Here is a 27,913-nt window from a genome sequence, read left to right as displayed (position 1 = left end):
GGAAGTATGTAGTATGATGGTTTCATACTTCTTGTATTTTTTTAAATAGCACTTTCTGTTATGGTTTCCTTCTATTCGTCTTGCGGTATGCTGCGCGCCGTCGCACTTAAGTGGGGAGAAAGGATAAAACCAGTGGCGCACCTCGCTTCAACGTCATTCGCCTCCCGACTCACGTCGGGGGCAATCCTAATTGAAATAAAACTATTAGATAGTAAGATTTAATAGTGTGTTATTTCTGTTTCTTTATTTGACAGGTATGTTGAACTTTTATTATTAACATTGTCATAAGCATTATTATATTATTATTATATTATTATATTATTATTATTATATTATTATTATTATTATTATTATTATTATTATTATATTATTATTATTATTATTGTTGCTGTTGCATTTATTGTTTTAATTATTGACATCGTGATTTCTTATTTTATTCATATCATTTCCGTGGATTGTTAATGCCTTTGTGTAATGACAGTAAATCGAATACGTGCCAGTATAACTTGTATCTGTCATGAGGAAAATACTTAGTCTAATTAATTGATTACATGAGTGCTAGCAATAATCTGTTTCTCACGATTACAAACTTACCACGATCTTTATTACTGGTGATTTGTAAATAATATCGGCCTACTCTAATGTTGTTGGTATAGTTATCCTGTCACTGTCACATCCCTTCCATCTATCCATCTATATCTCTCTGTATCTATCTATCTATCTATCTATCTATCTATCTATCTATCTATCTATCTATCTATCTATCTATCTATCTATCTATCTATCCATCCATCCATCTACCGACCGACCTACGGACCTATCTATCTGTATACTTACTAATCTGTCTGCCTATGCACATATGTACTTTATATATTTACCTTTTCAATTACTTAGTATGAGATTACAGTTGGCTACATATCAATCTACCCAATAATCTATTCAACTATCTATATGCCTGTCACCTGATACACATATAGGCATAAGTACCTATTGTCTGACTAGCTGTATGCTCAGTTATCGGTCTGTCTGTCAAGCTTTCTTGGTCATTAATCGTTATAGCTGTATAATGTCCTGATGATGCCCTGCATCATAGAATTATACCAAACTTCTGAGATTGTTGGTAGTGATTTATATCTTATGCTTTTATGCTTAATGATGTTGGCATATTCGATGCCATTATCTCACTTGGTAAATATTCATGTTTTATTGATACATTCGATTATCATTATATTACTAATTTTGGCCGTATCGCCACTCGACTTACGTTGAGGGCTGAGTGCCAATCTTCATTTTCTATTCCATTATATGACATGCATTGGCCGTATCGCCACTCGACTTACGTTGAGGGCTGAGTGCCAATCTTCATTTTCTATTCCATTATATAACATGCATTGGCCGTATCGCCACTCGACTTACGTTGAGGGCTGAGTGCCAATCTTCATTTTCTATTCCATTATATAACATGCATTGGCCGTATCGCCACTCGACTTACGTTGAGGGCTGAGTGCCAATCTTCATTTTCTATTCCATTATATAACATGCATTGGCCGTATCGCCACTCGACTTACGTTGAGGCTGAGTGCCAATCTTCATTTTCTATTCCATTATATAACATGCATTGGCCGTATCGCCACTCGACTTACGTTGAGGGCTGAGTGCCAATCGTCATTTTCTATTCCATTATATAACATGCATTGGCCGTATCGCCACTCGACTTACGTTGAGGGCTGAGTGCCAATCTTCATTTTCTATTCCATTATATAACATGCATTGGCCGTATCGCCACTCGACTTACGTTGAGGGCTGAGTGCCAATCTTCATTTTCTATTCCATTATATAACATGCATTGGCCGTATCGCCACTCGACTTACGTTGAGGGCTGAGTGCCAATCTTCATTTTCTATTCCATTATATAACATGCATTGGTCATTCGCCTCCCGACTCACGTCGGGGGCAATCCTAATTGAAATAAAACTATTAGATAGTAAGATTTAATAGTGTGTTATTTCTGTTTCTTTATTTGACAGTGTCGCCCCTTCCTTAGAACCAATCACGACCCTGAGCATTGCGCGAGAAAAAAACAACTCAGCATATCTCTTGCGCAAAATATGATCTTGTTTTGTTCTATCACTCCCTCTTCATTCATCCCAAGCCTCAAGAAGCCTGCCACGCTGCCTGCCAAAATAGCGGCACTGGCAACTACACACATCTCATTCTCAACAACAAAAACTACACCTCATTATCAAGAAATATCTCGCCACCAAACCTCTCAGAACAACTCCATACATCCTCCCTATCAAATCTCTCTCATTTACTCCATCGACTATATTACACCTTCCTCATTAAAAACTACACGTAACTTGAAGAAAACTACAAAGAGGCTTCATTATTGTATGTACCCCCTGCAACCCAAATAACAAGATACCACAATAACAAGATTATTACATTACGAAGGCCACGATCAGTATCAGACCTTTAGTTTACGAAGGCCACGATCAGTATCAGACCTTTAGTTTACGAAGGCCACGATCAGTATCAGACCTTTAGTTTACGAAGGCCACGATCAGTATCAGACCTTTAGTTTACGAAGGCCACGATCAGTATCAGACCTTTAGTTTACGAAGGCCACGATCAGTATCAGACCTTTAGTTTACGAAGGCCACGATCAGTATCAGACCTTTAGTTTACGAAGGCCACGATCAGTATCAGACCTTTAGTTCACGAAGGCCACGGTCAGTATCAGACCTTTAGTTTACGAAGGCCACGGTCAGTATCAGACCTTTAGTTTACGAAGGCGACGGTTCGCCGCCACTTAATACCGTTTAGAGACGAAAGGTCAGAAATATGAAATACACGATAGAACGAGATTATAATAAAGATAAATGTAATATAATACTAATCGGGGATTACGTATCAGTATTAAATTAAACACATGTCGTACCATTGAATTGTGTTACATAGAAAGGGGGAAAAAAGAAACGAGATGTGTTCACCATTATAGTCTGTTCGCACAGAGTTCTACTATATACGGTAGACTTCTGTGTCCGTTCCACAACCCGTGTGCAAGCGTTGATGTGGATACCTTCACAACCATCTGATGGATTTTAATGATAATTGGATTCAATAGTCTGATGTCACGCCGCCCGGCAACGGCGGCCATCTTCGTTCTAAACAAAGACAATCATTACTTTTTATTCTTCATGCTGGCTAGAACTTTTCATATGCCTTGTGATCAGAATGTGTAAAAGTCAAAACATAATCAAATTTATGTTTTTTTCCCCTCTGGATACGCTTTTATGCTCGCCGGAGAAATATTTCATAAGGGCGTCCACCATTGTTCCGATAGTTTAGAGCCAGTTGCTAAGTTACCATGCGTCATTATGAGGGAAGTGACGTTACGACTTTTGAAGAGTATTGATAGTGACATTAAGCCGAATTTATTTTGCATCGGTTACAGTATCATACGAAAAATGTATAAGCACCTAACGGGTTGTTTGTGTCGTCCAATGTATTATTTGGCCGCAACGGGCCCACTAGGGAAGAGATATCGTATAAACGCCGAATGTTTTCAATGCTTTGAAGTGGTCTATTTAAATGCTATCTATAATTAAACACTTTCAAACAACCCAAAATTATTTGCTAAGCTACGCCACTGAATGCAACTTTGTTATGATTATTCCCACACGGGAAAGAGAATCAACACACCATACTGTAAACATTTTAAAGTTTGAGTCGTATTTTATTGCAAACGATGAAAACATCAAAGGATTTCGTCATTGTGAGAAAACCGTTTGGTCAATCATTATCGGTATTCAAAATTCGTAATGTCACGTAAGCCCGCATGCAAAAAAAAAAAAAAAAAAAAAAAAAAAAAAAATGCTTCACATTTCGTAGCTTTGGAGGAATTTGCAATAATTCCGCGCACACGGGACTTGGAACGGACTAGAGTAACAAAAACATTGATGGGCAGGAAGTATGCTCCTTTGTAATTCGTGCTTCATTAAAGGAGCATACTATTTCCTGCCCATCAATGTTTTTGTTTATTCATCTTAACAACGCCACTACCTCATGTTCTCATTCGTCTGTAGTGTTTCATTAATCCTGTTTTGTTGATAAAGGGGAAACCCGAAACGTCCATTTTATCTGTTTTCGTATATTAAATTGAAGCTTACATTCAATTTCACATTGTTATTTATTTCTTCGAGCTTCGAGCAGCAACATATGCATTATAATAGGCAGTCACACCTGAGTCGAGTAGAGTAGTATGTTAAGTGCAGAAAAGTGGGTGGAGCAGGCACTTATGTTGGTAACAACAAGATATGAAGTGAATAGAAAAGTGCCAGAAGACAATAGAGAATAAAAATTTTTCGCGGCGGTGGTGGGGTTTGAACCTGCGACCTTATTGGTACGACAACTCCGCCTGGCAGGTGAGAGCGTGGCTCTACCGTGTGAGCTATCCACGAACACAAAAATATTCGTTTCAAACTCAAAGTCATTACTAGATCCCTCTCTCACCCACTTCTTGAGACCGCCGATTCGTTCGTACACCACCATCGCGAATAATTTTGACCAGCAGTTAAGCTTAATAGCCAATATTCTCAACACAAACATATAACATAGAAACGATTGAGACATTGAGTATGCTCCGGTGTATGGGGTGAATTTTTAATTCAGAAAAGTGGGTGGAGCAGGCACTTATGTTGGTAACAACAAGATATGAAGTGAATAGAAAAGTGCCAGAAGACAATAGAGAATAAAAATTTTTCGCGGCGGTGGTGGGGTTTGAACCTGCGACCTTATTGGTACGACAACTCCGCCTGGCAGGTGAGAGCGTGGCTCTACCGTGTGAGCTATCCACGAACACAAAAATATTCGTTTCAAACTCAAAGTCATTACTAGATCCCTCTCTCACCCACTTCTTGAGACCGCCGATTCGTTCGTACACCACCATCGCGAATAATTTTGACCAGCAGTTAAGCTTAATAGCCAATATTCTCAACACAAACATATAACATAGAAACGATTGAGACATTGAGTATGCTCCGGTGTATGGGGTGAATTTTTAATTCAGAAAAATGTAAAACAGCTAATAAGTGACGCTTCAGGCTACGCGTGCTCAGCAGAGCGCTTTACGAGAGGTCCCTAGCTAACAGCAACGCTTACCATGTTGTTACCATGTAGGAGAAGGACGAAACATGACGCGTGTGAGGCGATATTACAATACATTTCCCTCCGACAAAGACAACGCAACGCAGTTAAAGTAAAAGCAGTCAATCCATGTTATAGCGAATGAGTAAATACAATGTAAATTATGATTGCCCACATTCAATGATATAACTATAACTGTGGGCAACGGCTTGGTAAATCAATTGCTCAGAAAAATTAAGAATTAAAAATTCACCCCATACACCGGAGCATACTCAATGTCTCAATCGTTTCTATGTTATATGTTTGTGTTGAGAATATTGGCTATTAAGCTTAACTGCTGGTCAAAATTATTCGCGATGGTGGTGTACGAACGAATCGGCGGTCTCAAGAAGTGGGTGAGAGAGGGATCTAGTAATGACTTTGAGTTTGAAACGAATATTTTTGTGTTCGTGGATAGCTCACACGGTAGAGCCACGCTCTCACCTGCCAGGCGGAGTTGTCGTACCAATAAGGTCGCAGGTTCAAACCCCACCACCGCCGCGAAAAATTTTTATTCTCTATTGTCTTCTGGCACTTTTCTATTCACTTCATATCTAGTATGTTAAGTGCCTCACCCAAGGACACAATTTTGAGACCAGATCAGTGTCACCATCCAGTAATTGACGACGCTTTACATTGTTAGACTTTGTGAGAAGACGAGACACCAAATCAATGCGTAGATGACCGACACAGTAATCAATAGAGTAGTTTAGAAAATCCCCCATCCCCCCTCCCTCACCCCTCCAAAAAAAAAAAAAAAAAAAAAAAAAACAAAAAAAAAAAAAAAAAAAAAAAAAAAAAAGGAATCGGGAAGTAAAATTGTGAAATAAAGTAATCAATCTAAAAAAAAAAAAAAAAAAAAAGAAATTGCAACGACCGGGAATCGAACCCGGGTCACCCGCGTGGCAGGCGAGTATTCTACCACTAGACCACCGATGCCCTGTACCAGATTGCAACCTGTTTCTAAATATTCGGAATATCGTACCCGAACTGTGTTCCACAGAAGTAAGAAAAAAAAAAAAAGATGTGTTACATAATTTACATTGTATTTACTCATTCGCTATAACATGGATTGACTGCTTTTACTTTAACTGCGTTGCGTTGTCTTTGTCGGAGGGAAATGTATTGTAATATCGCCTCACACGCGTCATGTTTCGTCCTTCTCCTACATGGTAACAACATGGTAAGCGTTGCTGTTAGCTAGGGACCTCTCGTAAAGCGCTCTGCTGAGCACGCGTAGCCTGAAGCGTCACTTATTAGCTGTTTTACATTTTTCCAAAAGAATCCCAACGACTTCTGCAATATCTCCAGGGTTGCCAGATCATTTTTGAGTAAGTGACCAAACTAGCTATAGCAGGAGGCCAGATTCTTCGGCAGGAGGCCAAATACCACCAAACCCACCTTAGCCTCGCGAAAACTCTTTAGATTTGTTAAACAATTTATTCCCCCCATTTTTGAAGAAGAAAAAAGAAAATTAATTTAAAGGAACATTCGCTGTACTCACCTTAATCAAAACACCATTTCGCCATTGCAATTTCTCACTAGATTCTGTGCGTTTGTTGATATCGTTGAATTTTTCCTTTTAAACTTAAACAACATCATAGGTCACATATTTGAGTTGTAATCAGCGCAACGAGAAAATAACGAATAATTGACTTGAGACTCAGAAAAAAATGTCACATACAACCGAATTATCACGATGGGAATAAAAAGTTCATTCTAGAGGTCTACACACCTGGAGAACTCCTCAACAAAAGTAACATTTTTACAAATTAAACTGAATTCAACAGGCCCGTTTCAACGAACCAAGAATCCATTATTGCTCAGCATTTTTACTACTACAAGTAAATGTGCTCGATCCCGAAGAACACTATTCGTTCTGGTTGTACATGGCAGCTGTAAACAAATTAATCATGTCTTTCGTAACTTGGAAATCCACACAGCATTGCTTTTTGAAAACAAATATGGGCCTTTTGGGCGCGATTGCGTGATAGCAGAGATTCTATATATAGAAGCATTAGCAAATGCAATCTGTGGCGTTAGCACGTGTTGCATTTAGATATTTAGATTGCCAAATAAAATAAGTTTTACCGGTACCAAAGTAAAACGATATAACGAGAAAGTCAGAGGAGGCCAAAAAGTTGGTCACAGGAGGCCAAGTGGCCAAACCAAATTTTGGGAGGCCAAATGGCTTGGGAAAAGGCCAAATTTCTCAAATTTGGCCACCAGAAGGCCAAACTAGCAACCCTGAATATCTCACTGTTTAATTTGACGGTTGTGTTGAACCATTTCATCTACTGTCGCGTCTGTCACTCTCAGTGTGATGATATCAAAATCAAATTAACGAAATTAAGGAGCAGGCACCGGTGAAAGATATATCGATCTGAATAAGTGTGTATGAGAGGCGTCAAAGCAAGAAAAAAAAAGAAAAATCCCCAAAAATCAGTCGACCTGAGGTTCGATCCCCAGTCGAGATCGATTGATTTTTTGGGATGTTTTTTTTTCTTGTACTTTTCTTTCTTGCTTTGTCTGGTACCTTTCATATTCACTTGTTCAGATCTTTAACTTTAGAATAGACTATGTCACAGTGATGGGTCGATCACAGCACAGCGAAATTGATTTTGAAATCTGGTTTCTGTTGGATTCTCACTATTCCATCTTCTCACCAACCGCTTCAGCTCACAGTACTCACTCACATCGACAGAAGCATCGCCGTAGACATTGTTCAAAGTATAATATGGGTGTTTATTGGTGATGTCCTATGTGTATTCTGTGATGCCCCTTCAGCGACAAGATACTCAGTAACCGCACACCGTTTCAAAACAATTTCTTTATTTTGTGACATCTTCGCCGACATTGCCCACATTCAATGATATAACTATAACTGTGGGCAACGGCTTGGTAAATCAATTGCTCACGCGTGTGCAAAAGGGGGTGCATGTTTTTAGGTAATTTCAAAGGTGTTGATATAATTATAAGCAAAATTCTATCAAAATAGCCACTCGCCTGTCATGCGTCCTTTTTACTTACAGTAGCCAGTCACACCTGAGGCAAGTAGAGTGATATGTTAAGTGCCACACCCAAGGTTACAATTTTGAGACCAGAATTTTCCACGATCAGTGCCACTCAGTGCCACCATCCGGCGATTGACCAAGCTTTACATTGATAAACTTTTGTGAAAACGAGACACACATACCAATGCGTCACTGAGCCAAACAGTAATCAATAGAGCAATTATCTAGAACATAAAAACTACTCCCCCTCCGCCCCCCCCCCCCCCCCAAAAAAATAATATTGAAAAACAAAAACAAAAACAAAAAATAAAAAAACAGAATGGGGACGCATAATTGTGAAATAAAGAAACCAACTTTTAAAAAAAAAGAAATTGCAACGACCGGGAATCGAACCCGGGTCACCCGCGTGGCAGGCGAGTATTCTACCACTAGACCACCGATGCCTTGTACGAGTTGGCAAACATTTTCATAACATTTAGAGTATTACTATCACTGCAGCCGGCTACTTTCGCTTTCGATTTGTTTTTGTTTTTTATGGAGGTTCGTGGGATTTTTTCCGCAATGCTATGTTGACGTTCTGTCTGTAAGGGCATGTGTTTTACATAGGCATGTTACGTAATCTCGAAGATGTTATTATAATTATAAGCAAAGTTGTGTGTAAATAGCCTCTCGCCTGTTTATAAGTATATAAATATAATAAATATATATTATTTTTTTTTTTTTATAATAAAAATTTTTTTTTTTTTTTTTTTTTATATATATATATAATATATTATATTAGATTGTCATAATAATATAGAAATTTTAATGTTTGTTGTGTGTTGTTGTGTTGTGTTTGCAATTGAAATAAAGAAAGAAAAGAGAGAGAGAGAGAAGAGAGAAATGTGAGAGATGAGAGTGTGAGAGAGAGAGGAGTAGATGACGTAATTCAAAACTATAATATGTTCAAGAATAAGGTAGGGGGAATATAAAAGATTAAAAAAAAAGTAAAAGTAGTTTTCTATCTATTTATTTAGAATAATATAGTTTGTTTTGTGTTTTTTAATTGTTTTTTAATTATAATAGATAATTTTGTGTTTTTTTAAATTGTTTTTTAATTTTATATATAATTTTTATTTATTTTTTAAATTTAATTTATCACTCTCTTATTTTAATATAATTTTGAAACGCATCCTTCCATCCCGTTCTCTCTCTCTCTCTTCTCTCTCTTCTCTCTCTTTCTCTCTCTCACTCTCTCTCTATCTTTAACTATCAATTTTAACGCATCTCCATCTCCTTTCTTCCTATCTCTCTATCTATCTATCTATCTATCTATCCATCTATCCATCTATCTATCTATCTATCTATCTATCTATCTCTCTATCTTCTATCTATCTATCTATCTATATCTATCTATCTATCTATCTATCTATCTATCTATCTAATCTATCTATCTATCTATCTATCTATCTATCTATCTATCTATCTATCTATTTCTATCTATCTATCTATCTATCTATCTATCTATCTATCTATCTATCTACTATCTATCTATCTATCTATCTATCTATCTATCTATCTATCTATCTATCTATCTTTTGCCCCCCCCCCCTTTTTTTTTAAAAAATATCTTAACAGCTGAGGTAGGGGACCACTAATAACACTATTGCTGTCTAGTATTCGTCATACCCCCCCCCCCCCCTCCCCCACCTTATTCTTGAGATTATATGGTTTTGATATCATTACTTCATCTCATTGTCTCTCTCTCTCTCGTCGTTTGTTTTGTGTTGTTCATTCATGAGTCAGATTTACTCCCTTTATCTTTATCTCCATATTATTGACTCATTTATGCAGCTCTATTTATTAGTTTTACAATAGCCAAAGTCACACCTAAGTCGAGTAGAGCGATATGTTAATAATAATAATAATAATAATAATAATAATAATAATAATAATAATAATATAATAATAATAATAATAATAATAGATCTTTATTGTCCATAAATATGGCAATTTGTCATTTAGTTACACTTGTTATAACGTTAAACGATAACTGTAACATTGAACAAATATTTCACTCCTACTTATTTCTCTCTCTCTCTCTCTCTCTCTCTCTCTCTCTCTCTCTCTCTCTCTCTCTCTCTCTTTCTCTCTTCCTCTCTTTCTTTCACACGTGCGATATACACAACATAAACATATTCATTTCGTTTTCAATTTGTTACGATTGTGGCAATTCGACACCAAATATTATCATCATTATCAATTGGTCAGTTAATCTTACATTAAATAAATTAATCAGTTAATCAGTCAACGAATCAATTCTTGGTTTTTCTGAACCATATGAAATATTCAAACTTTTTATTGCTGATGGAACGAACGTTGATTTATACTTGTTAGTTCTACATTTAATCTGACAAAACCTTCTCCCAGATGGTAAAAGACTAAATTCATGGTATAAAATATGTTTTTTGTTGTTGGTAATTGAGAATGCTTTCCATTCTATTGCTTTTCCATGAATTCTTTCTACTCCATCGAGAGGATGGTTTATTATGGTGCCTCACCCAAGGACACAATTTTGAGACCAGAATTTTCCACGATCAGTGTCACCATCTAGCAATTGACCACGCTTTACATTGCTAGACTTTTGACACTTTTGTGAAAATACGAGACACCAGACCAATTCGTCACTGAGCCACACATTAATCAATAGAGCAATAATTTAGAGAAAAAAAAACTTCCCCGCCTCCCCCCCCCCCCCCCCCCCCCCCCACAAAAATATTATATTGAAAATGGTGAGGAAAGTAATCAATCTTAAAAAAAAAAAAAAAAAGAAAAAAAAAAAAAGAAATTGCAACGACCGGGAATCGAACCCGGGTCACCCGCGTGGCAGGCGAGTATTCTACCACTAGACCACCGATGCCTTGTGATATCATGCAAACATTTAAAAAATATTCGGAATCCTACTACCATATAAAAAAAAAACACGTTTGTCTCGTGTGCTGTGCTACCAGCTACTTTCGCTTTCGATTTTTTACTTTCGATGGTCGTGGGAGTTTTCTTTCATAGGCAGGAACAATAGGATGGAGAGGAGGATTGTTGATAAGAGTAAGAGTTGAAACATTTTGAGATAGGAATTCTATGCATTCTGTTCAAGCACTCTCCTGTTTGATTCCAGGCTTGATTCCAATATATGTAAGACTTAAAATTTCTCGAAGAGTAATATTATCTCGGTCTCAGAGCGATACAAAAGCACAGCCTTCGACATCGTCGTCAAGCCAGTAAGCCAGCATTCGTCACGAGCACTCTAGAGTCTAGACTGTCCTATTTTTGTTTCTAGCCAAGATAGATGTTGAGAAATAGGAGCAAACAATCAAACCCACAAAGCTTATTAAAGATAGACTATAGGATGATTGGATGATTAACAATCTACGTCTACACTTCAATTTGTGTAAGTATCATCTAGATAGATATATATACGAATTGAAAATGGTAGCGTCAATTGCCAAGGACCTTGACAGTTGTCAAATCGTCAATTGCCAAGGACCGTGTCCTTTCATCAACTACGCATGTGTACTTTTACTTTTAACTGCCACGGAGTACCTTTAGTGTCATGAAATGATGTATTGCCACAGAGTGATGTTATTAATATTAATTAATACTCTCTTTTACTCTTCTTTCTCTCTCCCTGTCATTTTCTCTCTCTCTCTCTCTTTCTCTCTCTCTCTCTCATATTTCCTCTTTTTGTCACGGACCTTTGCCAGTTGATTCAACTATTTACTATTAACTGCCACGGATTGATCTTGTTGCACAAATGTTTTACGTTAATTGTTCCTTATTAAGACGATGTGCAGTATATTTCCTTTAAAATAAAGGAAATCTTACTTTTCTTTTTTAATCCAGGACTTGGCAGGGATTTACTACTTCGTCATTCTGTTGTTGTTGTTTTTTTCGCTGAATTCGAAATCAACAGTAATTTTTGTTTTGATATTATTTTAACTTGTCTTGGAATTCATGAAAAGACATAAAAATGAAAAACAAATGCCAACAAGTGTTGACTCGATCCTTTCCACAACGATTGACAAGGAATGAGTGAATGGAAGAAAGTAGAAAGTGACGTGATTCGAGATTCGTATGCGCGCAAATGGAGGCTCGACTGAAATCACCACAAGCAGCTGAAGAGTTCCAATTTGACTCCTTGGCAGTTGATGAACCGTCAACTACCAAGGACTCACTCCTTGGCAATTGACACTTCCATTGAAAATAGATCCGTCGAGTAAAATGACATTGAGTGAGAATGAATAGGGAACGGGAATGTGAGTAGTTATATGATGATTAACGTTAGCTAAATGAATGAACGCCTCTACACATGGACATCTCCAGATGGAAAGACATAAAAATCAAATTTCGTTCTAATTCTGGTCAATAATTACCAGGGTAGAGGCTAGAGAGACCAAGACCTTGGTCTCCCTAGACAAACTGGCCAGTTTTTGGGCTAGGGAGACCAAGATTTTGGCTTTCCAGCGTAAAAAGAGTATTTTCCTTTATGGAACTGGTGGTTAATTAATGTACTGACCTGGTTGCCCTGTCCAACGTACCAACCTCACTTGTTCTTACTGACTGGTCCAATGTCACATACCTCACACTGCCACAATTAATCAAAGTGCACACGAAAACGAATACTGATTAGACATCCACAATAACAAACAACGAATCCTCACATCTCCATCGCTTCTGCCGGTCTCCTCTCCTCGATGACACAATTCCATCCACTGCTTCCGTTCGTCGTTTGCGTCATCTAGAATCACACTGACCTCCTTCCGTTCATTTACATAACACAGCAACAAAAATAACACCACAATCACATCCCCCCTTGATTCATAATCAACAACAACAGTAGCAGTAATACCCTTCTATATACACTATGTACACTCCCACTCCCTTCCCTTCTCCTATACCTTCACATAGTCCTTCATCCAGCTCGGTGGAGCTCTATCTCGTGAGGGTTATCTATGCTCTTCATCCTCATACACAGCATCAATCTCTTCTTCCTCCTCTCCATCCTATTGTTCAGTCACTACATGCCTAATGTCCAGTATATGCCTAGCCATCCCGTCCACGTCAACATTGTTTTCTGAATTCACCCTCGTTATCGTTCCCTGCTTCCATCTCGTGGTACATCATCCATCACCAGGCTTCACCCACACTTCATCGCCAGCCTTCACAACACATTCTGGCTCCTCTTCTTGTTCTCTTCTAGCATCTACTTTCATTCTCCAATCATATGCGTATAAAAAATCTTCATCACCACGGGGAATTCAAATTTCTCAAAATTAAGAAAAAAAATTAATCAAAGAATTTGTCAAAGATTGCAAAACGGTTGCAATGCAAATCAGAAAATTTTCCCTAAGCAAGACTATGCAAAATACCTCGGGGCCAGATAGTACACTTTATGTTGTTTTGAGGTTAGCAGCCCTGAATCTGGATTGCACTCAGAATTGATGCCAGTCCCTTTGTGAAGGGAGTGTTGAATAACTTGAGCTTGAGATTTGAACTTTTTTATTTTAAAAAATATATAGCGCAATATCCACTAAACGTGCTCAAAGCGCTTTACAAAGGGTTCCTGACCAACAGCAACAAGTAACATGTAGAACAAGACATGACGCTTGTTAGAAGATATTGTAATTTTTTTTATCTGACAGAAACAAAGCTGTCAACGGCCAGGTATTCATTTTACACCTGAGTACAGTGAGAGAATATGAGTAAAAAGCCTTTTCCAACTACTCAACTATGCAGCGAGCGAGGCTCGAACCCAGGACCTTCCGAACTGAAAGTGTCATAGCATTAGACCACATTAGTCTCACAATAAAACTATAGTATAGTGACCACCAATCAAGGTACATTATTATTACTGTACTATTTTGTCTTATCTCCAATTCAGAAAAATTCCCAGAGCCAAAGACCATCGGATACCCTTTGTCACTGTGCTTAAATTCATCAAGTGTTGACAACCATGTTCTCTGGTGCGTTGAGGGGTTATTTGAGGCTGCTTCAAAAGTATCCTGTTTTGACCATGGCGACTACTACAGGTATATATATATATATATATATATATATATATATATATAATATATATTATATATATATATATATATATATATATATATATATATATATATATATATAAATGTTTAGTTTTGTTTTTAAATTTCCGCAATTTTTTCAAGATGTTACACAAAATGAAATATTCAACCAGTTTTAGATAACATTAAAATTACACGATTATGTCCATGGCAACCACCACCACATCATCATCATCATCACTACCACGACTACTGTAACTACCGCCACATCATCATCACTATCACGAGTACTACAGCCACCACCACATCATCATCACTGCCACCTCTGCTACAACCACCTCCACCACATCATCAACATCACTACCAGCTCTACTACAATACAGCAACCACTACCACATCATTATTACCGCCACTACTACAACTACAACCACAAGATGGCAGCATAGTGTAATTTGAATGAGATTGAACAGTGAGATTGTGGCTGTGATTTTAGAGAGAGATGTAATACTAAGGGTTATGTTTATATAGGATAGTTTATGAAAAATTTGATATTATGTGGTGTTTTTTCTGTTAGTATGATATTGTTTTTAATGGCTCCTACTTGCATTCATTGTGACATGATTGATAAGTATCAAGGGTTATTGATCACACATGCTAGGCCTGTGGTGTTGATAGTTTAAGTTCACAGTGCTGATGACTGTTATAGTCACAATTGGAAACAATAGTGGTTTGCTCCATCCTGTAGGCATATTGCTACATTTCGGAGTTGCAGGTTTTTTCACTTTCCTTCAAAGATCTTGCAACGCTGGCTCCCATGTATATTTGAATTATATTTTTTCCTCTGAAAAATTCCCAATGTTCAGTGTTTAGCAGTCATTGGCATCCATTCTGTCACTGACCATCCTGAACATTGCTTGACTTTTTACCGTACCGTTGAGCTACAGACACCCGGTTTTATCTCTTTTCACTCTGTCCTTGTTCTGGGGGTGTTCACAGGATGGATTATATGTCTTTGGGGATTTGTTTTCTTTTTTTCAGGTATTCTTTCTAGTATTTTTTTTTCCTGCTGCATATATTGTTAGTCATGTATATACCTTGTTCTCCTGATGAGAGTTCCTTTAGGGGTCTCTTTCTTGTCTTTGATTTAAAAAGTTCTCTTTATGTGACTTTTTAATTGTCTGCTAAACTGAAGATCAATTATTTGTTGACTGTTCTATTATGTAAGTAATGTTAGTATTTTTTAAATGCATATTACTTAACAGTATTGCAAACAATTTTTTAAATTCCTGATATAAAAAAACATAAACAGACAAAAATAAAAGTTAGTATTATCTTCTATTTTCACAGGTACTTTGATGGGTGCTGGCGACTCCATCAGCCAACTGGTTGTTGAGAGGAGAGGGTTGAAAGGCTACGACATGATCAGGTCAGGAAGGTTCATGGTGCTTGGATTTTGTGTTGTTGTAAGTGAAATTAATGGAAGGTTTAAATGAGTCGGAGATAAAGTCTAATGGTTTCCGGTTTGGTCGCTCCCATGATTTTGTGGCTGTTTGTTTGCACTTTCACTCATCCTCCACTTATTCTTTATATTCTTCTCTTTCTTTTTCATTTTCTCTTTCTTTTTCTTCTTCTTCTTCTTCTTCTTCTTCTTCTTCTTCTTCTTCTTCTTCTTCTTCTTCTTCTTCTTCTTCTTCTTCTTCTTCTTCTTCTTTTTCTTCTTCTTCTTCTTCTTCTTCTTCTTCTTCTTCTTTCTTCTTCTTCTTCTTCTTCTCTCTTTCTTTCTTCTCTTTCTTTTTTCTTCTTCTCTTTTCTTCTTCTTCTTCTTCTTCTTCTTCTTCTCTTCTTTTTCTTCTTCTTCTTCTTCTTCTTCTTCTTCTTCTTCTTCTTCTTCTTCTTCTTCTTCTTCTTCTTCTTCTTCTTCTTCTTCTTCTTCTTCTTCTTCTACACAAGTGTGTTACAGTCCCAAACTATCCATCTCATTCATCCCAAGCTAATATAAACGAGTGTCAAACTTGCTTGTTGTGACTGTTGTTGCTTTCATGACCGAATTGCTTTTTATCTGACTCACTGTTAGAATTGAATATGAAGGTGTAAAAAATACCTCAGGGCATTTTAATTTTTTTGTGAACCATTTTACTTGTTAAGTTTTTAAAAATTCTCATTTCATATATATATATATCATTTTTTAAAATCAACTCCTCAGGGTCCTATGATACGTTTTTGGTATCTGGGTTTGGATCGACTTTACTCCGGAACCAAGTTTGCTACAGTCAAAATGGTAGCCACTGATCAAGTGAGTGGATTTTTTACTTTGTTTATAGTATGAAATAAGGTTGGTTTATTCTTTTTCTTTTTCTTATTAAAATTATAAATAAGTAGAAACTTAATTCATTTAGCAAAAATATGAGGTTTTGCAAATTACTGCCTGGAACAATAGTCAAGTGAATAAGAAAAGAATGTATGTACTTCGAAATAACAGTTGCTTTTTTTTTTTTTTACATTAGGGGTGGGGGGGGGGGGGGGTGTTATACATTTTTTAAAATGTATTATTTTCTGTGTATAATTTCCTTGTCTTTAAGAAAAACATTTTGAGTATGCTCCTCTTGGTTGGGTTTAGGTGCCTGTGTCTAAATTGAACTTGAGGTGATCTCGGAATAGACACATTGATTGATTCCGCTTGGATCTCCTTTTTCTTTATTTAACTCTGTTTTTCATTGGGCTTACTTATATTCCCCCCTCCTTGCTCAACTCATTGTTAATGGGTAACTCGCTATAAGCAGTGACAGATATCATAAGAGCGCAATAAGAAGAGTACTATCATAGTGTCAACTGTCCTGATAAAATCAGCAGTCTGGATGAAAATAAAATTGGACTGTTTATATGTATGGAAATGACACTTGCATGTCCCAGGCTTATGCTTTCTGACTAGAAAATTAAAACAATGAACAGAAAATTAGACTATGTTATATAATAGTCCAAAAACACTACTATTTTGGGCCATGACGTTATAGTGTTTTTTAGGGTGTCCCGTTTTAGCTCTTGGAAAGTTGTTAGCTATGTACTATGCTATGTGGAATGGAAATTAGAATCCGTATAGTTTGCTTGAATGATAACGAAGCATTAAGCAGTGCATTGGATCATTGTTAAAACCTTGTAAATGCGCTATTGTTATACAGATATGAAATTTTTTATTACTTTATTTGAATTTCTTATCTTACCGAAAATGGGACATATCAGCCTCAGTCGCATAAGTACATGTAATGTAAGGATTCTGGATACACAGGCTTTCCACTTTCAAATAATATTTGGGGGTCTAAAACTGGACAAATTCGGATTTTTAAACCAAGTTTTTATTTTTTATTTTTTTTTTTTTTGTGTGGAAAATTGAGAAAAATAAGATTATAATACTCATAAATAGATGTGTGACCAAATTGATCAACTACATTCATTCTATAGTATGTAAAAGTGATGATTCATATACATAAAATTGGAATTCATATATTTTGGGTACAGATCTGGCTACAGATTTATTTTTATCTTGATATTTGAGTTTTTCTCAAAAGATATATAGATATTTTTGCCAGTTTCCTGTGGTAGGTCTGGATACATGTGCAATATCTGGTTAATGAGATGTCAGAGATATCAAAAACAAATGAGGAGAATAGGAGGAAGAAGTACTGTTCATCATTAGCAGCTTATAGCTGTTTGTGGTATGACAATTGCTTTTGGATCAGAAGGTCCTGGGCTCGGCGCATAGTTGAGTCCTTGGAAAAGGCTCTTTACTCAGATTCTCTCACCGTACTCAGATGTAAAATGAGTACCTGGTCGTTAACAGCGTTGTCTCTGTCCGAAAAAATTGTAATATCGCCTAACAGGCGTCATGTCTTGTCCTACATGTTAAGTGTTGCTGTTGGTCAGGGACCCTTTGTAAAGCGCTTTGAGCATGTTTAGTGGATATTGCGCTATATAAAAGCTCAAGTTTAGCAGCAGTGCCTGTTACATTGCTTTAACATTAATTTTGTATTGATTCCTGCTGTTCTTCATGTGTTTCAGTTGTGCATGTCCCCAACCTTTATTTGTATTTTCCTGTCGGGCATGGGAATCCTGAGAGGAGAATCATTCCAGCAAATCAAAGGACAGATAAAGAGGGTTAGTATGTTGAGAGAGTAGATTTATGCACAAGGATGTTAAATGAGCGTCCTTTTGCATGTAAGACTAGAGAAAATAAATGCCTCATTAACCCTCTCCTTACCACTCATTTTCAAGATTTTCCCCAAAACTTCACACCCACCTAACACAAAAATAGATTTTTTATCACTTTGACATGATAGCAGTAAAATTTTTGCGCCTACATAATTTCTTTAGCAAAACATGCTCTTTAACACACTGTTCATTTTCTTTAAATTTTATGATGTACAAAAGAAATTTGACCAAGAAAAATGTTGGTTGTATTGTAACGAATGTGACGATTTTCCCATAGTTGGTAAGGAGGGGGTTAAGTTTATACAGCTGTGGTGGGAAAGTTATGTCAGTTTGACATATAACGCTTCTTTCCTTACTTGTAATGGCCAAACTCTTACTTCCAAGATATATTATTATGCCAGAAGGGAGTGTAGTAGTTTTAATAGAGAAAATAATGTTATTGTGCGTCTTGTTTTTGACATGTATTGTTGAGAGTGTTCGGAGATCAATTAGACAATTATGATAGAGGAAAACCCCAATAGGGCCTGGTATTTTGTCCTTGGGTAATCCACATAACACACATTAGTTCACTTGATTCAGGTGTGAATAAAGACCTTGTGCTGCTATGTGGTTTAGTGGTATGACACTCGCTTTCAGATCGGAAAGTCCTGGGTTCGAGCCTTGCGCTCGGCGCATAGTTGAGTACTTGGAAAAGGTTCTTTACTCACATTTTCTCTCACTGTAATCAGGTGTAAAATGAGTACCTGGTCGTTAACAGCGTTGTCTTTGTCCGAAAAATTGTAATATCGTCTAACAGGCGGCATGTCCCGTCCTACATGTTAAATGATGCTGTTGACCAGGGACCCCTTGTAAAGCGCTTTTAGCACATTTAGTGGATACTGCGCTATATAAAGCTCAATTTTATTTTTTTTTTTTTATTATAAACAGCCAGGATTTACAATTGCTGATACAAAAAAAAGGATGCCTTACTGGTGACTTATCTTGTATGATTTGGAAGTTTGCTTCCAGTGAGGCTAAGTGATATGGTCTTTAATTTTGTACCCAAAAGGTACTGAATTGGACTACCCATGGCACTGCACTGTGGCTTATGCCTGGATTAGTCCAGTCTTCTCTTGGAATCGATCCTAAAGAAAAAATTTCCCCTTGTAACACCTTCCAAAAAGAAACACTAAAACAAGTTATTTGGATATTACATTTGATAAAAAAATGGTGCTATATCAAAGTGAGGATTTTGTCTTCTTATGTTTGCATTTTTTTTTCTTTCCATTTCATCAACAGGATTTCTCAACTGTACTGATAAACAATTACAAAGTAAGTCAACCAGTCCATTTCATTGATATAAGCAATCTTATTGTTTCTTATTGACTTGAGTTCATATGAATGGAACAAATTTGTTTGATTATCAAACATGGTGAACTCAAGAGAGTTAAGTTTAAGGTGGTGGCTACTTGTTTTAAATTGTGCGGCTATGTGGTCTAGTGGTATGACACTCGCTTTTGGATCGGAAGGTCCTGGGTTTGAGCCTCACGTTCTGCGCATATTGAGTCCTTGGAAAAGGCTCTTTAATGGCACTCTCTCACTGTACTCAGGTGTAAAATGAGTACCTGGCCGTTAACAGCGGTGTCTTTATCCGAAAAATTGTAATATCGCCTAACAGGCAGCATGTCCTGTCCTACATGTTAAATGTTGCTGTTAACCAGGGACCCCTTGTAAAGCGCTTTGAGCACATTTAGTGGATATTGCGCTATATAAAGCTCAATTTTTAAATTTTTTTTTAAGCTCAATATAAGCAGTTCTGATTTTGAATTATTTTTTAATGACATTGTGACAAACAAGTTTCCGTATTTACTGTTTATAATAGGGTGAAACAAACTGAAGTGATCAACTCTCTCAAGGCGTTGAACAGACTATTTTCGGCAATCATATATTACTGGTATGCCGAATCTGTAATCATCTTTTTAGGGACAAATACCAAAAAGTCAGATTCCTGGAAATGCTAAGAGAAAGTGTTGAAGTTGACATAGCACTGGTTAAAAATGATCTGAAGAACAAAAAAAAGAATATTTGACCCTCTTATGAAATCTCGTTGTTAGAACCCCCCCCCCCCCCCCACCCCACCCCCTTCAACTCCACATACTGCCAATGTTGCTTGACAAAAATTTTTGTTTTAAAGTCACTATCAAAATTTGCTCGTGAAATAATTGGTGAAACAGATGCTGAGATGTAAACTTGAATTAAAAACATTCTGAAATTCAATTCTTTTTATTTTTTTCGTCCTTTTTTCCCCCCTCGTGTTCAAGAGGATAATTACATTCTCCTCATTAAAGCAGATAAATCAAACCTAAGATTCATATTTGTGATCACCACCTCATTACAATATTATGTTGGATTGATTAAGATCCTAAATTTTGAAGTTCATGTAAAAAATAAGTTTATTCGCTTTATTAAAGATTGTTGTCACCGAGAGTGACAAAAATTATGATTTCGAATGTCTGTTCATTTTTACCTCAAAATCCCATTTTGGCATCTGGCTCTAATGACATATCATTCTGGAGTGATTAGTCACAACTTTGACTGTTGATCATGGGTGAAAGGTTACAGGCATATACCGGCAGTGCCAGTGATTTGGTTGTAATAATAATCATTTGTCTGCATTTTGCCTCTTATTGTTTCTTATTGACTTGAGTTCAAATTTGTTTGATTATCAAACATGGTGAACTCAAGAGAGTTAAGTTTGAGGTGGTGGGTACTCGTTTTAAATTAGTATTTCTTTCAAGCAAATTGATCCATGTCAACTTTCACCCATTCTGTAGGTTCATTTCTGGCTTATAAGCTGGGTGGGGATCCTGACCTCCCATAGTGGGCAGGGAGGTACATACTGTGTCTTCTTTCCCCTTATATCTGTTTTCCAACATGCTTTCTGTCCTTGTCTTGGAATGAGGTTACTTGGTTTTGTCCTGGCCCTGGTTGGAGTCCTGGCTGGGAGGGAAACAGTCAAATGCAAAGTTATTGTTTTGGGAGATGATATTTTTTTCCTTGTAAATCATCTCTCTGTTATGTATTATTATATTTGTCATTTTTAATGTGTAGTGTAAGCATTTGAGTGTGTTCCTCTTTGTTGGATTTTGTGCTTGTGTCTGGATGAGACTTGTAGGTGATCTCAAACTAAGTACATTGGTGGTATGCTCTTGGAATCTACATCTGATCCCTATTTGTCCCAGTTCCCCTTTGTCTTACCTTTTCTTTTGTACTTTAATTGTAATTCTAGAACTTTTTACTATCCCATTTTCTTCCTTTTTACTGGCGCTGATATGACCTTAATGTGTTGCAAGCGCCGTAAAACCCTTAAAAACAAAACAACTGGCTTATAAGATGTCACCAGTTTGAGGTTTTGGGTCTGCATGGATAAGTTTTTTGTTAACCCGAAATCATTTTTGAGCTATACATTTATTTAAAATTCATGCTGTACAGGTCGTGTGTCCAGTCATTAAAAAAAAAGATAATTTTTCCTTAATATTAGTGTTTTTTTTCTCCTTTTCAAAGGTCTGGCCAATGGCACAGTTCATAAACTTCCAGTTTGTACCGCTACAACATAGGTAAGTTGTAAGGAGTGAAAAGTGATACTAAGCTGCTAGAAGCTGTGGACTGCAAAAAGTAATGAATATAGCAGCTTCGAAAATGAACAAAATACCAAACAAGGAACATTTCAGGCTCAAAACCCTTCTTCAGCCAGTAATAAAAACATTAATTCATCGCTTAAAATCCAGACAGATGGCAGAGAAATATATAGGAGAAAGGAGAGAACAAACAAAATTCAGTTCAAGACGAGACTATTCTTCAATAATGATTGAATTTGTCTATGAAATAAAATTCTGTAAAAATAATCTGATGCAGAAGTTAGCAGAGAACCCTTCTTTAGCCAATAAGAAAAAAAATAAAAATATTAATTCATCACTTAAAATCCAGTCAGAAATATTTGGCATGGCTGACAGAAAAGAAAAGAAAAAAAATCAAGACGAGACTATTCCTCAATTCTGACAGCATTTGTCTATGGAAATTTTTTTGGTAAAAATATTCTGATGCAATATTAAGAAAAATTTGGTTGGTTGAATTGATCGTAGTACCAATATGTACAAAATAGGGAAATATTTGCAGTAAAACAGGGAAATGTTTGAGATTGTTGTCATCATGTTTTGATTTTACCAACTTGGTTTCTTTCAACAGAGTTTTGTTCGTCAACTTTGTGGCTCTCTTCTGGAATGTGTATCTAGCCTGGGTCTCAGAGAAGAAAGAGTAAATGCTGGATTTATCTCCACAACATTTTTTATCCCTATGTATATAAGGGAGTGAACCAGACTTTGGTAATTGTGAAGTGAAAAAGTAATCGGAATTTAAAAAATTGAGAAGCATTTATACATTCTCAAATTTACTAAAAGAATTAGAATTTACTTTTTTAGCCTCAATAGACACAATGTTACCAAATTGACAAGCTAGGTCACATATGAGGCTGAGACAAATGAAGTGATTTTCATGACAAAGTTGACCTGACACTAAACTTATTTTATTAGTTTGATTGATGGTCGAAATATGACATATTTTTTCAATTTTTGGCATTTGTTATTATACTTTGACAAATGACCCATGCACTGTGTTTGGCATCCAATGAATGGAACTAAACTAAGAGTTAAGATGTTGAAAGTTACCCGGGGCAATGTCAGTCAAGGTGATTTATGGTATACAAAGTAAAATACTAATGAAAGAGTGAAAATGGAGAGGCTTCGTATGGGAACAAAACAAACAATGGACGTTTCGGGTACAAACCCTTCGTCAGCACAACAATACACAAATTAACGTGGAAGACAAATAAAATATAATGCAAAATAACTTGTATCGTCTGTACTCAATTGACTCATTTTCACTCTTTCGTTAGTATTTTACGATCACCGGCTTCAGGCAGCCCCTACCGTTTTCTACACAGTAAAATACTGATTTTTGTTGTTGTATAGTCTTTTTTTTAATTGCAACATTTTATATGTAACAATTTAATGGGTGGCTTTTCGTTTTTTTCAATATTAAAAAGTCTGCGATAGGACTTCATGGTAAAGAGACAGTGGAACTAGGAGGTTACAAGAAAAATTAATTGTGTTTTTTAGGAGATTAGAATCCAGATCTCTTGAGTCAAAGGCATTTAACTTTCCACTGGGCGGTCGGCTTTCCTACAAAGTAATGTTTATGAAAGAATTATTTATTTAAACTATGAACCAGACGCATAAGAAATACCTACATATCCATGGCAATTTGGATTGACTTTTTTATTCAGGTTTGACAACCATTGTGGAATTTTCTGTTTAAGCAAATTTGTCCAAACTAAGCAAATTGGTTTACAAGAAAATGAAAAGGGCTAGTTGTTGGAATTGGACTTTTACACGTCCAATGGATGAGCCAAGACGTAATTTGAGCAGGACATGACAGGACTTCAACTGTGAAATATATTCATACCCCGTGCCCTCTGCTGCTAACATTATATTGGAAGAAACTTAGGTAGAGCTAAAGCAGAAAGACTTCAAAGAACCCCCCCCCCCCCCCCCCCTGGAACTTGATCATGTGTTTTGGTTCTTAACTTCTTACACCCAAAGAGGGTTGAATAACACCTAATTATTGTGTCATGGATACTGATGGTCTACTTTTTTTTTTTATCCTTTGTAAAACTGGTGTGTTGGCTGCAATCCAGGACCCCCAGATCAGAATTTTTATTCTGGTGTTTTACATAGCAGGACAAACAATGAAAAGCATTAGTCTTGCCGCTAAAGAGTTAAAATGCATTGTCTACTGATAGTACTGGTCTGCTCACAGCCAAAGCTCGATACATTCTACGGGGCCTTTCGTTTTTTTCTCTATATAACAGTACCCCTGTCGTCAGGCTGTAATGATATGCAGATGTCGGTGACAATCAAAGGCATTCCTTTCTCGTCTTTCCCCAACCGTTTCCCCATCGGGTGGGGAAGTGATGTCACTTTTACGTCATCAAAGAAATTCCTTAACTGCCCGGGCTCACCAGTAAGACGACCGTTCTCCCGACTATGCTGTCTTTAAAGTAATGGATACGGTTAAAATACTGCTATTTACTACGAAGATAATTTTTCCCACACAAAAACGGTCAAATTTCACCCATATCCACAAGTTGCAGCTTGAAAAGGAAAGGCAACAAGTAGAATACTGCTATTTTGCTAGGAAGAAGTGTCAAGAAGTTAAGTCATAGTTGGTGTGTGAGTAGTGCTGCCAGATGGCCACATGTATGATCAAAATTGACACACAGAGAATCGCGTATATATTATAAATTAAAACTTTCTTTTTAAAAAATAAAATAAGTCTTTTCCTACGTAAGTCGATAAAAAAATATCAAAATCGATGTTTTATAAGGAGGTCAAAGTAATTGAAGTGTTTGCCACGTGGGGTTCTATTTGGTCACTTTTGCAGTCTAAATTGGCTTCGAAGAACTCTGGCCATCTGGCATCCCTGTTTGTGAGAACAGAAGTTTAAGTATAAAACAATCTGCATGTTTGCCTCTTAGTTTGTAAACTTCCAAAGCAAGCGGTTGTGTATCATTCGTTTTTAAATGGAATTGTTATAATTGATAGATTTCAGTGGATTACACGATGTGCAACTGTGCTTATGGTAGTCATTATCACATCAATATGTTTTGACTTTGATTCCTAACACTAACATGTTACATATTCTTGAAGTGAGTTAAAATTACAGGATCAAATAAAAATATATATAGAAATACATGTCGCATAACCAAAGCATAATAATAATATTACTATGACCTCCCTGAGTCAGAACTAATCATAGTCATAGTGGGAGTCATAGAAAATAGAACGATTCAAGTGAAATTAATTCATTATTTGTGATGGAACACGGATTACACTAACTACAGAAATGGTGAGTCTTGACCAAATAAAATCCGAAAGTTTTGTGTACATGAACCTTGTAACATACACTTTTGAACAGAAAACACCCCCCCCCCCCCCCCCCCCCTTTCCACCTCTCTTCCAAACGCAACATCATACATTCTCAATACGAATTGAACTAGTGAGGTGGATTCTACATTCATTGTGATTTGTTTGGGTAATTAAAAAATTAATCTCCTTCCACTGCTCCCCCCCCCCCCCCCCCCCCCACCCCCAACCTCTCTCTCTCTCTCTCTCTCTCTCTCTCTCTCTCTATCTATCTCTCTCTCTCTCTCTCACACACACACACACACACACACACACTCACATTCACTAATTGACGCAATGACAATCATAAATTAGGCAATGACGGATCAAATGTAGCGTGCACTATTTATTGGCTGTGTCTATTTTGCCCTCCTCTTCTCCCAAACCTCTCATCTCCTATTGACTTGAATATGCGGATGACTGGGTTTTTATTGACTTATCATGAGTAATTAATGGTCAATATACTAAATAGCTGGTGTCTGGAAACTGAACGTCAATAATGGCATTTTTCAGACTTAGTTTTTGTTCTCTACCTATCTCTCTGTCCGCAGTCTATGTTGGTTCCCCCCCCCCTCTCTCTCTCTCTCTCTCTCTCTCTCTCTCTCTCTCTCTCTCTCTCTCTCTGTGTGTGTATGTGTCTGTCTCTCCCATTTTATTGTGAGAAAAATAGACGGGGAAAAGCATGGAGGGAGGTCTAGAGTGAGAGAGAGAGAGAGAGAGAGAGAGAGAGAGAGAGAGAGAGAGAGAGAGAGAGGATTATTTGATTTGATATGACGGAGAATACACGTTCGAAATACTATTAAAGAGAGAGAGACACAGAGAGAGAGAGAGAGAGAGAGAGAGAGAGAGAGAGAGAGAGAGAGAGAGAGAGAGAGGATTATTTGATTTGATATGACGGAGAATACACTTACGAAATACTATCAAAGAGAGAGAGAGAGACACAGAGAGAGAGAAAGAGAGAGAGAGAGAGAGAGAGAGAGAGAGAGAGGGGGATTATTTGATTTGATATGACGGTGAATACACGTACGAAATACTATCAAAGAGAGAGAGAGAGGAGAGAGAGAGAGAGAGAGAGAGAGAGAGAGAGAGCTATGAAGATTTTGTTGTGGATGAGAACAATAAAGAGAGGAATAAGAAAACAAATGAATTGTGTGGATGAATAGATAGATACATAATAAATTTAAACATAGATATGAAGGTAGATCGATTGATTTTGTCGGTAGGTAGATGGATGGATGTATGTATGAAAGAAAAGATGGGTGAATTGATGAAAAGGTGAAACATAAAGAGAAATATAGATTCATAGACATAGATAGATAGATAGATAGATAGATAGATAGATAGATAGATAGATAGATAGATAGATGGATAGAAAAGCGGATAATGGAGAGAGAGAGAGAGAGAGAGAGAGAGAGAGAGAGAGAGAGAGAGAGAGAGAGAGATGTAGTACCATATACCTGTCCCAACAACGATCAGGCCCTGGGACTAAAACCACCCTATCTCTCGCGCTCTCTTTCTATCTCTCTCTCTCTCTCTCTCTCTCTCTCTATCTATCTATCTCTCTCTGTGTGTTTCCTTATCTCTCTCTCTCCCTCTGTGTATGTGTATGTGTGTTTTCCTTCTCTCTCTCTCTCTCTCTCTCTCTCTCTCTCTCTCTCTCTCTCCTCTCTCTCTCTCTCTCATTTATCAATTCCGGGAATCGGTAACATCTAAAGATGGATGAAAAGAAGAATAAGGAGGAAGAGGCGGAGAGGGAGGTGGAGAAGTGGAGTTGAAGATAAAGAGAAAATAATAATGAAAAAAATATAGAGACATAAATAGATAGATAGATAGATAGATAGATAGATACATAGATATATAGAGATATACAGACATACAAATTGATAGATAAATACAACCAAAGATAACATATTGCACTGTATATATTTGTCCCGATGGTTGTCCGGCCCCGTAGGCCGGCCCCGTAGAACGTAAAATTTCGTCGGCGACTCGTCCTCCTATATAAGAAGTCACTGGTTAAAATGCATGGGTGCTATTTATAGATAGAATTTCTCATTATATAAAATCGTTTTGACAGCTTTGTTGATGTTTTCTTGCAACATTTGTATATTTTGATTGCGAAATGTTTATTTCATGGATTCAGATTTTTTTTCTTCTGATTTCAAATGCATTTTTACAGATGTTTAAAAGACATTATAAATTAAAACAATCACATTTGGCATACATTTCTCAATTTAAACCTAATTGATTACATAAATTTGTAATTTACAAAACGTTGATGTATGTTTAAAAGTCAAAGCAGTCAATACAGCTGATTTACGTTTGTCCTCCTTTTTGAAATATTGTACACAAGGACATGGGTATCGAATTTTGCAATACTTTCTTACTATTTCTTCATACAATTCATTTGTTTTCATGCTTGCTTTTAAATCCAATTTTCTTTATATTAAAA

General features: G+C 36.8%; 1 protein-coding gene and 3 non-coding genes across 5 annotated transcripts; 1 reads left to right on the top strand and 3 right to left on the bottom strand.

Moving 5' to 3' along the window:
- Positions 1 to 6,055: 6,055 nt before the first annotated feature.
- Trnag-gcc (transfer RNA glycine (anticodon GCC)) lies at positions 6,056 to 6,126 on the bottom strand. Its single transcript has one exon. It is a non-coding gene; the product is annotated as a tRNA-Gly (tRNA).
- Positions 6,127 to 8,573: 2,447 nt separating this feature from the next.
- On the bottom strand, positions 8,574 to 8,644 carry Trnag-gcc (transfer RNA glycine (anticodon GCC)). Its single transcript has one exon. It is a non-coding gene; the product is annotated as a tRNA-Gly (tRNA).
- A 2,385-nt stretch (positions 8,645 to 11,029) lies between these two features.
- On the bottom strand, positions 11,030 to 11,100 carry Trnag-gcc (transfer RNA glycine (anticodon GCC)). The gene has a single exon. It is a non-coding gene; the product is annotated as a tRNA-Gly (tRNA).
- A 105-nt stretch (positions 11,101 to 11,205) lies between these two features.
- LOC144957213 (mitochondrial inner membrane protein Mpv17-like) lies at positions 11,206 to 22,885 on the top strand. Of its 2 annotated transcripts, none has more exons than XM_078888266.1 (8): positions 11,206 to 11,628; positions 14,119 to 14,266; positions 15,608 to 15,723; positions 16,464 to 16,553; positions 18,314 to 18,409; positions 19,742 to 19,774; positions 22,007 to 22,059; positions 22,688 to 22,885. In XM_078888266.1, exons 2-8 carry the CDS (start codon positions 14,191 to 14,193, stop codon positions 22,758 to 22,760), a joined length of 537 nt encoding a protein of 178 aa, XP_078744392.1. In that variant the 5' UTR covers positions 11,206 to 11,628; positions 14,119 to 14,190; the 3' UTR covers positions 22,761 to 22,885. The 2 variants fall into 2 exon arrangements, with proteins under 2 accessions (XP_078744392.1, XP_078744393.1); XM_078888267.1 differs by having other exon boundaries at positions 11,268 to 11,372.
- Positions 22,886 to 27,913: the final 5,028 nt, after the last annotated feature.

The sequence above is a fragment of the Berghia stephanieae genome, chromosome 11 (genome assembly GCF_034508935.2).
Source record: "Berghia stephanieae isolate SIO BIC M18660-M18661 chromosome 11, UCSD_Bste_1.3, whole genome shotgun sequence".
NCBI classification, from domain to species: Eukaryota; Metazoa; Mollusca; class Gastropoda; order Nudibranchia; family Aeolidiidae; genus Berghia; species Berghia stephanieae.
The sequence above is the reverse complement of the archived record's forward strand: the minus strand, read 5'-3'. Positions and strand labels throughout refer to the sequence as shown.

Coding starts and splice junctions, on each gene's coding strand:
- LOC144957213 (XM_078888266.1), top strand. CDS start 14,191: ATGTTCTCTGGTGCGTTGAGGGGTTATTTGAGGCTGCTTCAAAAGTAT. Junction 15,724..16,463: donor TGCTTGGATTTTGTGTTGTT/GTAAGTGAAATT, acceptor TCAACTCCTCAG/GGTCCTATGATACGTTTTTG. Junction 22,060..22,687: donor TTTGTACCGCTACAACATAG/GTAAGTTGTAAG, acceptor TTCTTTCAACAG/AGTTTTGTTCGTCAACTTTG.